Raw genomic sequence first — 12,231 nt, forward strand, 5'->3', positions numbered from 1 at the left:
CACAATCAATACTCCTTTATAGCACTTTGATCTCCTTTCTGACTATTGGGATGTAATATCTCTTTGATGCTTTTTAACAGAATGATTTAGAAGTTGCCTTTCATATTAGTGAAATTTTGTTTTACCGTGTCTGTTCTTTCTGCTAAGCAGACTACTCTCCAGTTTTTAATGAAAGGAGGGATAGGGGTGACCTGTATAAAGGAACAGACCTTTTAGTATGAAATTACATGTTTGTCAATTCATGCTTGTTTTATTGAGGTTTAAAGAGTAAAAGGGATAAAGAGAACCATGTATGCGTGTTTTCCCCCTGCAGATAGTTCATGCAGCAGAGTGTGGCTGATACAATATTAAAATAAAATATGCATGCACTAACCAGCATTTGGGGCTGTGTGTGAAATCACATATACCTCAATACAAATGTACGGCTTGGTCAGAACTCTTCTGAAGGAGAGCGCAGTGTTTGAATGTAATCTGTGTAAAGTGATAAATCTGCTGAAGCCCATGTTAATGTTAGTGCCATGTTAAAAAAAGATTTGTCCAATTCATTAATTAAAGAAAATGAAAAACTCTTGCTGAAGCAAGATGACAACTTCAGGTGGCATAAATTGACACACTTGGCATTGTCCATAACTGCTGAATGTGATGGCTCATACTGATGCACTAGTGTCTGGTGCAATTGTGCAGCAGCCTCTTCCAAGAAACTGCAGCAGAATGACCTGCAGCACTAAAACAACTTAACTGGGACCACCAGTATATTGAAGTAATGGGCAGTATATTTTCTTACTCAGAACTGATCCTTAAGTTCTATTTAGAAAATTTCTCGAAACTATCCCAAAGACTCTTAGGATTCTAATTTTTTGAACCAGTGTCTGAAGTAGAGACATCAAGCCATTGCACCATAATACCTTTTTCTTAAATTTGGTTCTGAAGCAGAATGCTCTGTGATTTAACCTGTCCCTGATGACTTTTTAGTCTGTGTCCAGACTCCCACTGACTTCAAATTGTATGCCTGTTTAAATAAGCAATGGGAATGAAATTGTGGTTACTTAATTTGTAGGTAACATTTCATTGTCATTGTTAATAGTTTTATTGCTGTTGTTTCTCCTTCTTCCTGAATGATCCAAAATATTGCAAACAAATTGAGTGATGAGATCCAATGGAAGAGTATTTTTTGAGAACTGAAAATAGTCTGCTCCTGGCCTTAGAAATGTCACTGGTAATGCAAGATCATTAAGACCAGTAGGACATAATCAGAGACAGATGGTTTGAGCCCAGTTCACCTATAATGAAATACAAGAAACTGGTGCAGTATGTTGTGTCATCATAGGTATCCAGCTAAATATTTCTGTGTTTGTTCACGTGTTACAGTAGCACCATAGTAAAGTCTAAGTGCTGTTTGTATCTTTATTTTGTAAGCTGTGCTAATGTGCACAATTAGATAATGTATAGCAAAATTGAACAACAGTATTGCAGATGCTTGTGTATAGCAGAGAGGAGTGTTATAGAGCAGCATCAGAATTTCCCTGTAAGGTTAGGTGCCTCACTTACATACAGGTACATGAGAGAGTTTTGAAAAGTCTTCTTTTGCAGTACCAGGTATAAACCATCTTTTTGAAATCTTGGAACTGTATCAACTATAAGGCTGGGGGTCTATCAGGGTAAAAAGTGTAACAGTGAAAAAAAAAGGATTATTTCTTTTCTGTGGCACTTAAATAGCTGATTTAAAGGCATGACGTTGCCAAAGCACAGAAAATCTGCTGCTCCTGCAGGGCTGGATCCTATCTAGTCTGCAGTTGCGCAGGGTTAGGTATTGTAGTGGGAAAGGAATTTGCTTTTCGAGGGAGAAAAAAGAAACATCAGTCCTGAGGTAGTATGTCAGAGGTGAATGAGGAGCAAATGATCATGTACTCATGCCACCGTGCATGTGATTCCAAAAATACATTCTCTCTTAACATCAAGAGTTTTTCTAATACATTTAAAACTCAGAGTGATAAAGCTTGAGTTTTCCTAAAATTGTCTTTGTTCCTTTAAGGTTGTATAATCCTTCTCTGCAGCTTTCCAGTAATACTAACATAATTCACTTAGCTCAGAAGATGATAAAAATTTCTAGGTTATCATATGCATAAATTTTATTATGTACTTTAACATTTTCCAAAACATTGTTTACAAGTAGGGGTTAATTATTATCTCTGATTGGATTAGTGTATGTCTGGAAGGCCCAGTGCATCTTGATATTCAAAAGGGTGTCCCTCAACTTTTTCAACTTCTATTTCTCTTCAAATGCAGCAGTGTACCTAGCTATCACATTTTAACACCAATACTTTTGTTTGCTAATACTAACAGTCCATGAAGATCTAAGCCTATGTGTGGGCAGTTTCTATTTTGTGATTACTTCATTAAAAAAATTCCACAGTTTTGTTTGGTTTTACTTACTCTGAAGCTGAGTGACATGTGAACATGGGATGTCTCTTCTGCAAGAAGTGCTATTATGTGAAATTATTCAGCAACAGCTATCATGTTTAAATTAATAAGCTCTTTTAATTCACTTTAAAGCATACACAGCTCAGTGACTTCATCAAGCATCTTTGGTCATCCTTTACTAGACATTTAGAGCTAATGCAATTGAAAAATGCATTCCTTTCTTGTTGATCAGAATAGAGTTTCTCTTGAGAAATAAGTCTGCATTGTAGCACAGAGATATTAAACCTAGCTTTAAGTCTTTGAGGCACTGTAGTCCAGCCTGAACCACTGCAGGTAAAATGCTTGTGGTACTGAAACTTGCTTGGATGTCTGAGAGCTATGCTTCAGTCAATAAATGGACTGTTGTGTAGATGTACATATATAATGCCATTCGCTTTCAAAATTTGAGTGCCTACAATTTCAAATGGCTTTTGTAAAGCAAAGTCTCTTGCAAGATGAGTATGTGTGCATTTTCCCCATCCGATCCATTGAGTGACTCTCGAATAAATTTTAATTGAAATGTTTCTTAATACTCAGGTTCTAGATCTTGTAGAGTAACTACATCACAGCTGCTTTTAAAGCTATCTGCACCATCAATTAACTTCTAATCGTCTTTAGATGATGCTTGAATTTTTTATGATACTGATTTGACTAAAGCTTTCTGCTATTAGCATAGTTTGTGCTCCAATTTTATGAGGGTTTCTTATATGAAACAATCACAAGCAATTGTGTTTGACGTTGTGTCAGAAATGTGAAAATATGTCTGCAGGTATCCCTTCATTCACCGGTATTTTGTTGGGTATTTATTAAAATAATTTTGCTGATTGATGTTACTGTTTTGCTTAGTAGACCCACTCATGCTCTGTGACCTCATTACACAGGGCACTTTCAAGGACATGGAGCCATTTTGCACCTTGTTAGGTACACTGTGATCTGTAAGCTATGTTTAACTACTTCCATGCTACATCACGTACTTCAGAGAAGAGTCATCAGGTATGTCCTTTCTCAGAATGCCAGCATATGAAAAGATTGCGACTGTCAGGATGAGGGTCCAGTAGCAAAGAGGTTAAAAAAATCACTGCTTTTTTGGCAAAGCAGATACAACTCATTCAAATGTCCTTTTGAGAACTCATTTTTCTTTTCCATGAGAAGTTTAAAGGGCATGTGAAAGCATTTGTTATTGAAGGGATGTTATGGGTGGTCAGACTCAGGTTAGGTCTGCTTTGCAAGAGCAGAACAGTCACATGGAGTTCATTTCAAACTGTTCTAAGACACCACTGCAGCCACTATGAATCACACAGTAAATCCAAATATAGTATGTTGATATTGCAGTTTGGTTTCCAGTTGAGAAGTATAAATCTATCTTATTTGTTAACGTAGGTCTAAATGTGTATCTTTTTTTTCTTTTTTTAATGTATGAATGAGAATTGTCAGTTATGGATTTCTTTTTTTTTTGCCACAGAACTTTTTTTCCCTGAGTTTTTTAATCTGCTATTTTGATAGAAGTAGTTTCATTTTGAGTTGTTCTTGACAAGTAGGAATTCTTTCAGAAAACATCCTGTGGAAATTCAACTGTATAGTTTGAGCTACTGTAATTTAGTTTGCATTGCAGTCATGCACACTAAAAATACAGTTGACATTAAATATTAATGTAACTTCTTGTACCTTTTGTATTTGGACCTTTTGAAGATGCAAGACTTCTGTAGGTTATCTGTAGACTGTCTTTTGAGGGGCATTCAGAGACCATCCAGATGATTATATTTGCTGACGGGGATAATGGGAAGTGTGTTTCAACTGGTGGAGGAATGGATATTGGCTAAACTTTGTATTCTTTATTTCATTGTGAAATTTTATTAGTTATGTGTGTAGGACAGTTTTCAGGATGTATTCAGTGTACAGATCTTTCAAAAAGTAATATTTTGCATATAAATGGAAAATATACACATAAAACTTCATCCTGAAGGCAAAATCTTTAATTTCACAAATTAGTTCATAATACACATATTGCAGTATATTTGCATATCTTGTAGTGCTGTGTTGTGTCTCTTTAATTTAAACCTAATTTAGTAAGCGGTTTGATCTAGCTTTAGTTGATCTTGGAAAATATGCTCTCAGTATAAATGTGTCACATGCTTTGCATGAATTTAAACTGTATGGCTGTCATGATTCATCTAGAATGATTGTCCATCTGTTATCTTTTGAATAGAGTGCTTTTTTGTGTATAAAGAATGACAGTGTTAAACTTTGATTTGTTTTGTAACTGGTTTTGAAGAAATAAGATTCCTCACTGCAAAGCCTAAGCTTGTTAAAATTATTTGTGGAAGGACCCAGCCAACAAATACCCAATGAGATTTTTCATCAGTACTCTCAGTTACTTGCTGTTCTCTCAAACAAATGGTTTTTCATGCTCAGAAAAAAAAGCCTAAATCTAAAATACCTGTAAAGGGAACTCCTTCTAAGGATTCTGATGAAAACTCAACTGATCTTTGAGATTTTGGTGGACTGTAGAGGAGGGAGTGCAGTGATGTCTGAATTAGCACCTGAATGCCTAAACATCTGAACTAAACAGATAACTGGCATTTTACAGAATGTCAATAAATTGGAGTTTGGCTTCTAAGTTGGTTCAGAATCACTTGTGCTTGAAAGTGAAAGCTCAGCATCTTCGGAGAGCTGCGTGCAGGCATAGTAGGTTTTTAAAACCTTCATTCTTCTTATCATGTTTAGCCTCAACTTTCTAACAGTTGTAATTGTCCACAGAAAACATTTCAAGATAAATGCACTATCAGGTTTTGAAATTTTCTTATTTTTGTAAATACTAAGACCTGGGGGGCAAAATAAGGGCTATATTGTGGATTAAGTGAAATATCTCAAGGCTGTGCTTTTCTGATAACTGAACCTGAAGTGACCTTTCTCAGACACAATTACAGAGCTGTATGTTTTTCCTTTAATTTCATCAGGGGTTTAATTAGTATACAAATAAAACTTCCCTTATCTTCCTTTCTACCTAATTGGCTTGTCTTTGCTTATATATGAAGAATGTGAAAATGGGCTGTAATTAGGGTGACCGTGTTAACCTTTTTTTCTCAAATGTACTGTTGCCTAAAGGCCTCAAGGCCTAAAACCAGTGCTTTGGATTATTGCTTTGCAATCACTATGGCTCTCCCATAGGTTTTCTCATGAGCAGAAGGGCTTTGGGTGCTGCAGGTTCCCACTGCTTAACGGGATCTTCATTCTTCTCCCCACTAAATGTTTATTGATTATCTCACTGCTTCACACTCAGCCTCCAACAACTTAATATCAGGTGACAGTCAGGAGAGTTCTCCAAGTAATTAGAGTGGAGCATTGAGGGAACAATTAGGAGCAGAGTTATTAAACTTGATTTATCCTATTCTCTCCTGAACACTTTCTTGGATATCAGAACATCGCACTTTCACAATCTACCCTGGCTGAGAAATTAGTGGCTAACCTGCTGCTTATCATTGTTGCCTTGCTGCCTTGAGGCACACCCTCTTGGTTTCAGTCACTCAGCTGGAAATATTAGAGTCCATAAAGTTTATCAAGGGTTTTAATTAGATCAATCTAAAGAAGGAAAAAAAGAGGGGCTTAGCAGCCATTACTTTAGAATACTCCACACTGTGTTTGAGCAATTTCCAAGGCTTGACTTTAACCCACAATAGCAAGGAGCTTCAATTGAGTGCGGAAACTGCTTTTACAGAGCTAAAATCAGTTTACATTTTGCTTAGACATTGCAATGTTATTGATAGGTAAAGTCTGAATCCTTTGGAGATTTCTGTAAATAATGGTGAAAGTGTTGAATATCATGACGCAGCTGTTTAGTGAGATATTTGATTTAATCATTTCTGTATTGCTTTGTCACCAGCTAGTGTGGATTGCTGGCCATGCCTCTCAAAGAATTAGGCTTCATACTTTCATCCCTGTTACTGCCTTATTAATAGGCCTGCACTTACAATAGGTAAGCAAGATTAGTTAGCAGCTCCCAGAAGATTTTGACACCTAGTGGGTCTCTTCACCATTTGTGGTCAGTGATGAAAGCTTTATGCGGGAGCAGACAACTCTTCAGCCCCTGTAGAAGCATAGCTATCTAATACAAATGAAATATGTATGCATAATTTTCCTATTATCCTGTCTTTCTTTCATTTAGACAACTAGAATCTTGGAGGCAGACTCTGTTCCAGCAGCCTCTACACCAAAAGTTGCTTGCATCAAAATACTAGCAGAATTATCTGTTCTACATTGGCCAGAGCTCAGTCCTGTGACTGCATCTTAAAAACAGATTTTTCAATCAGATGGGAAAGTGAGGTGGTCAAAGCATTGGCGCCAGAGACATTGTTCTCTGTTCAGTAAATTTTGTTTGTCTAAAGATGGGAATATGGGTGGGGAGGAGGGGACTTGACTCAGTTTTCAGAGTGTTTCCTCAATGCTGACTTAGTCTAAAACAAACAAACAGTAGACACAATAAATGGAAGAAGATAATGTTTTTGTTCTTAAATTAAAGCCGGCTCCTTTTATCCTTGCTAATCTGCATCTGGTTTCTTGGAAGAATCTTTTCTGAAAACCTGACAATTCGCAAATTCAGCTGTTCAGACAGAGGTTTGATAGCTGCCAGTGGTATTGGGGTAGAATGTCTGAAAGCAACACTTCTGATTTTGGATCTCTTTATGCTAATAATGCAGTGGAAGAATGAGACTTGTGTGTTAATCTTTTCTTAGGTGACAAATAGCATTCTTCATCAAATATAGTGACATAAGAGCCAGAATAGAGTTATTCAACCTGCAGTAATCTGAGCAAGACTAATATTAACATTTCTGTGGTTTAAAGTTCCTTAACTAAACTCCTGATTGTTTTTTTTTCTTACAACAGTGATTAATCTCAGTCTCCATTTTGTAAATTGCTGAACAGAATGTTCAGGTAATGGTAGTGTACCTTCCAAATACACTGTTGAAATAACTGGTTGCTTTTTTGTCTTGAGAAATGTTTGAAGAAAACTTACACCAATCTGCAGATTTCAGTTTATTTTGCAGGATTATGCAGTTTTGTGCTGTACTTTATAGAAATTTTCTCTGGCATATTGGTTTTTGAAGTGCCTTTGATTCCTAGCTAGCTCTGAAGCTTTTTCAGGTTAGGTAAGTTTTCAGTGCCCTCCAAATTTTTGTCAGCTTTTTGTTTATACTGTTCTTAATACATATCCACAGCATAATACATACTCTCTGTGTTCCATAGTCTAGATCAAGTACTCCTGAGTACAAATTATGCAGAGCATTCTTAGAACTGAAGCAGAAAACATATCCATAAATTTTGAAAACAAGGTGCAAGAGCTCAGTCTTGCAAGTGTGCAGCCTTCTCTGTCCTTCTATATTGGTTTAGAATCTGTCAAAGAATTTGCATTTTGTAAAAGAATATTTATAGCCTTCTATTATAATTTCATTCTAAAAAGGCAATTAACAGCTCTAAGTAAAATGTAACATTTAGCAAACTATTAAATCACATTATTAATACTCTGGTCTGTAAAAGTATTGATTTATCCCAGCAGAAAGGAGTAGCAACTAGCCAGGTTCTGTGTTAATTAGTTCTGTGTGCTATTTGTCATCTATTGGATTAATCTGAATTGATTTAAAGCATGTTGTGTTAATTCTAAGCCAGAGAGAAACATTAAAAAAAATACACGTGCTATTTTGCATATTGAAAAACTAATGTTAAAATAGTGAAAGCAGCATAAAATAGTGATTTATTCTTAGCAAGAATTGCAGCAAAACTGTACTTAATGCACTAACAGAGAATATTAGATTCTTATTTTTTTAATCCTGAAATTTCTGAATAGTGTAGAATATTTAAATAAAGGCTGGTTTGTTTATTCCCCTTCTTTCTTTGTGAATTCTTTTCTTTAATGTTCATTTTAAATTAAGTTTTGAGAATATTCTGCTCTCTTTAATGCTGTACTCTTGGTCATTTCCACAGTATTTAGATCAGGTATTTGTAAATATAATACCTGTAGCATAGTGTATGTACCTGTTTGATCAACAAATCACTTCATTTTATAAAACATTTTTGTACATAAGCAATATACTAAAAAGTGGAGGATTCTGAGTTAGTAATGTTTTTGCTAGAGAATTCATAAAACCTTAGTATGTAATGGTCCAAATCTGCTTCACAGTCAGTCTGTTTTCCACTTTGTTTAATAGCCTATGGCATAAATTGACGTTAATTATTTGGGCTGACAAGTAACTCTGCTTTCTGTCTGCTTGCAGAGACTCTCCGAGGCAAAGATGGAGCTGAGAAGAAAAGATCAATCTCTGCGTCAGCTCAATAGACTTCTTACCCAGCTGGAGCAGGACAAGCGTCGACTGAAAGAGAGCATCCGTGATGCAGAGAGTGCCCTCTGCATGGCAGCGAAGTGAGCACTGGGACCTTGGGGAGATCACTTAAAACGGACAAAAGATCAATTCTTACTTTCATGCACAGGGTTTTAGCCCTGGCTAATGTAATCCTAGAAAACAAAAGTACATCTGTCTCTCTTTGAAATTCAGTGATAGTCTTCTAAAAAGAAAACTGTTAGTTCAAGATACCAGATGGTATGTTTTCTGTAGTTATGCCGTAATAGTGCTCCAAATTCTGGGCGCTGAAATAGCATGGACATTTTTGTTTGCCAATTATCTTACTAATTTGACAACATCTCTTTGGCAGATCCCTAACACACAGTTTATTTAAGAAATGATTGCTTGTGTTCTCTATTTCCATGTCATCTTTTTATAGAGAGATACAGTTTATTTATAATTAATACAGAAACATCATCTAGGTGACAGGTCTTAGCTGCCAAAGAGGCTGAAACCCATTTTGGACCTAGTCTTATCTGTGGAACAGGATAGATCTTTCAACTGATTTCAGAGGGTTTTGGATTTAGACATAAATCCCATGCCTTTTTATAACATAACCTGGAGAGTGGAAGGAAATGTACAGGGACCAATCTTGAAAAGATTGGTAGTCAAAAGATGTTCCATTGACTTGAATGAGATTATTACTAACCTCTTAGAGTGATATAGTCAGATAAAAAGATAAATCTTTGCAGACTCTGTTATCTGTTACTCTTTTTGTAGCATGTACTTTGAATATTGTTGGTCCGTGGCTAAGATTTTTAAAAAGTTTAATTTAAAATTAAAATTTCTCTTTATACCTGGCATACATTTAAGCTCTGAAAACCAATGGCTTGGAAGTTTAAGGGCTTTATGCACAAGTGAAATAATGTAATTAATATAGTTATCAGTGAAATGTTTAACAAGCTAAGTAAAATGACAACTGTTAATTTGGTATGAGTGTATTAAAGAAGATGTGACCTGAAGAAGCATTTGTTCTGGAAAGCTTGCCCCTTTTTCACCTGCACCAACCTATTTTACGCACTCTAGTAAAGATCATTCCCTGTGGCCCTTCTTATATTCAGAAAAGATTAATTTAATGTGATTTTAAAATTGTTTTTATTTCTGTATATAGTAGTTGAATATTGACAAGGAAAAAATGCATTCCATTTCTTGTTCTACCAACTCTTCATAACAGATGTCTTCTTTTCCCTTTGGAACATATAGGCAAAGCAAATGAAATAGACTTTACTTTCACCCAGAAAATCTTATTTTAGTACCTCTTCTGTAACCCGAGTGATTGTAACCAATGCATGGGTGTGTTTCAAGTTCTTTCCTAATCTTTTGTACAGCTTTAAAGGGTAGCAAGATGGCTGGCTTATTCTGAGAATGGCTATCTTGATTTTCTTGCAGTGGTGGCTAGCAGTTCTGTTCCACTTTCCTCCAGAGTAGGAAGCAGTATTGATAGAAGTGTCTGATAGCAGTGAACTCAACAGAAATTTAGTAGCCTTTTGGTCATTTCTCTGCTAGACAGAAACCCTCTATCAAACCTTCACCCTAGCTATTGTGTAAAAGATGATATAAAGCAAATTCCTCATGCCTGAACTACATTTCTGGATAATAATCCTAAACAATAGTTCTATGATCCAAATCCAATTTCCCTTACATCTGTAGAAGTTAATGAATGTATGAAGTAAAGATGGAATGAAATGTGGATCCTGGCATGTAAGGTGCAACAGATTAGTTTTTAAAACTTTTTTTGCAGGTGCTTTAAACAAATTATTACCAGACTTTTATTTTAAGATTATATTTAAGGTAATAAATCAACTGTAGTCAGAGGGCTTTCTGTTCATGAAAATAAGAACCTGGGGGACTACCTGTTAACCTAGGTCCAAAAGTCCATCTAAAGATACTTTGCTTTTTATGATGAACACCTGAGAACATGCGAGCAACAATCTGACTCTTATGGCAGAAATTAATGGTGTTGAAGTGGCTCTCTAGAACTGACTTCGCCCAGAGAAATAGCAGTTGCTACATGAATGGAGCCAGCAGAGAAGGTGAACAGCATGTCCCTGTCAGTCTAGTCCAAAGAAAGGCAGGATCCTGAAAAGAGGAAAAAAAAAAAATGTGACAGCTTTACTAGGAGTGTAAAAGCTAATCCTACTTTTCTAGCCACCTTCCTGTATTTGCTGTTAGGATAGTATGAATCAAGAAATGAGGAAGCAGTGTTCATGCCAGGCAGAAGATTACCCTGATTTTGAGTTCTGTTTTAGGAACTGTTAAGAGCTCAGACAAAATATTCACATAGCTGGCAAGATAAAAGACAGTCCTGGAGTATTAAGGTGTATCAGCTTTTCTGGCATGGATTCTATTTGATTTGCTGTGGTGTTTTTTTGGTCACGCTGTCCTGTTCTCCTTAGTCATACAGTATTATGCAACTTTAATTCCATTTCTGTCGATGCATCAGATGAGACCAAAGTTTTTTATGGCAGCATAACTGATCAAAGCTGTCTTTCTTACTGAAGCCCTAATCTACAAAAAGGCATGAGAGTAGAATTTTGTTCTCCAAACTTCTGTTTCATAAGAATAGGATCCTTAGTGGACTTCTTTTGGAAAAGGACCAGTGGAATGGTCAGGTTTAGAGAAAACAGGATGACTTATATGCATGTAGGTACATAGTTGTGAGGCCCATATAACTGATGAAAAACAGAATTTATCTCTGTGTTCCAGTATAGGAATGTGATCTCTTCCTGCTAGAGCCTGGACTCCATTAAACATGCCCTTTCTATCCAAGACTGCAGGTTTCTTCTTCAAGAATGCAATAGTTGTTCATTGATATGCCTATAAATACAGTTAGTTTAATTGCTTATCCACAGCAGAAGCTTCTTTCATATGGAAATGTGCCAAATAGTGGTTGGTGAACTATTTTTTAGAGTTTCCATTGGAGATGTAAAAAGGAGAGAGACAAACATAACAATTTGAGTTAACAACAATTGTTTTTAAAGATGTGTTGATTATAAAGTAGCAGAAAATTAATTTCTACATCAGTAGAGCATCAGTTCTATTAACTGCTCTGTTTTTTTCTCTTGTAATAGAGACAAAGAATTGATTATTAGTCATATGAAATCTGTGGAAGCCACTCTTCTTAAGGTAAGAATTTGAAGTGTTCCCTCTGCATTTGTATTTCCAAACACATTGAGGTTTTACAACTGCTTATTCTCAGGGAAGGAGAGGAGTAGAAGTTACTGTAAAGCTAGTTCCTTTCCTTAGAGTTTAGATTTCCACCTTCAACTTCTTTCGTCTCCAAAACCTATTCATATTTAGTGAAATAAAATACAATTTTATGGTACATGAACTTCTTATTTTTAATATAAAACTTATTACAAAATTCGCCTTCTTTCCC

At 35.9% G+C, this 12,231-nt stretch overlaps 1 protein-coding gene across 1 annotated transcript in view; it reads left to right on the forward strand.

Moving 5' to 3' along the window:
* CCDC171 (coiled-coil domain containing 171) overlaps positions 1–11,978 on the forward strand; it is a gene marked incomplete at both ends in the record, with an annotated part of 88,659 nt that extends 76,681 nt beyond the window's left edge. Inside the window, 2 exons of the mRNA XM_009699986.1 lie at positions 8,727–8,872; positions 11,924–11,978. Of these exons, the coding sequence (XP_009698288.1) occupies positions 8,727–8,872; positions 11,924–11,978 (201 nt within the window). The remainder of the gene's footprint in view (positions 1–8,726; positions 8,873–11,923) is intronic.
* Between the last annotated feature and the right edge of the window lie 253 nt (positions 11,979–12,231).

The sequence above is a fragment of the Cariama cristata genome, unplaced genomic scaffold, assembly GCF_000690535.1.
Source record: "Cariama cristata isolate BGI_N322 unplaced genomic scaffold, ASM69053v1 scaffold14565, whole genome shotgun sequence".
NCBI classification, from domain to species: Eukaryota; Metazoa; Chordata; class Aves; order Cariamiformes; family Cariamidae; genus Cariama; species Cariama cristata.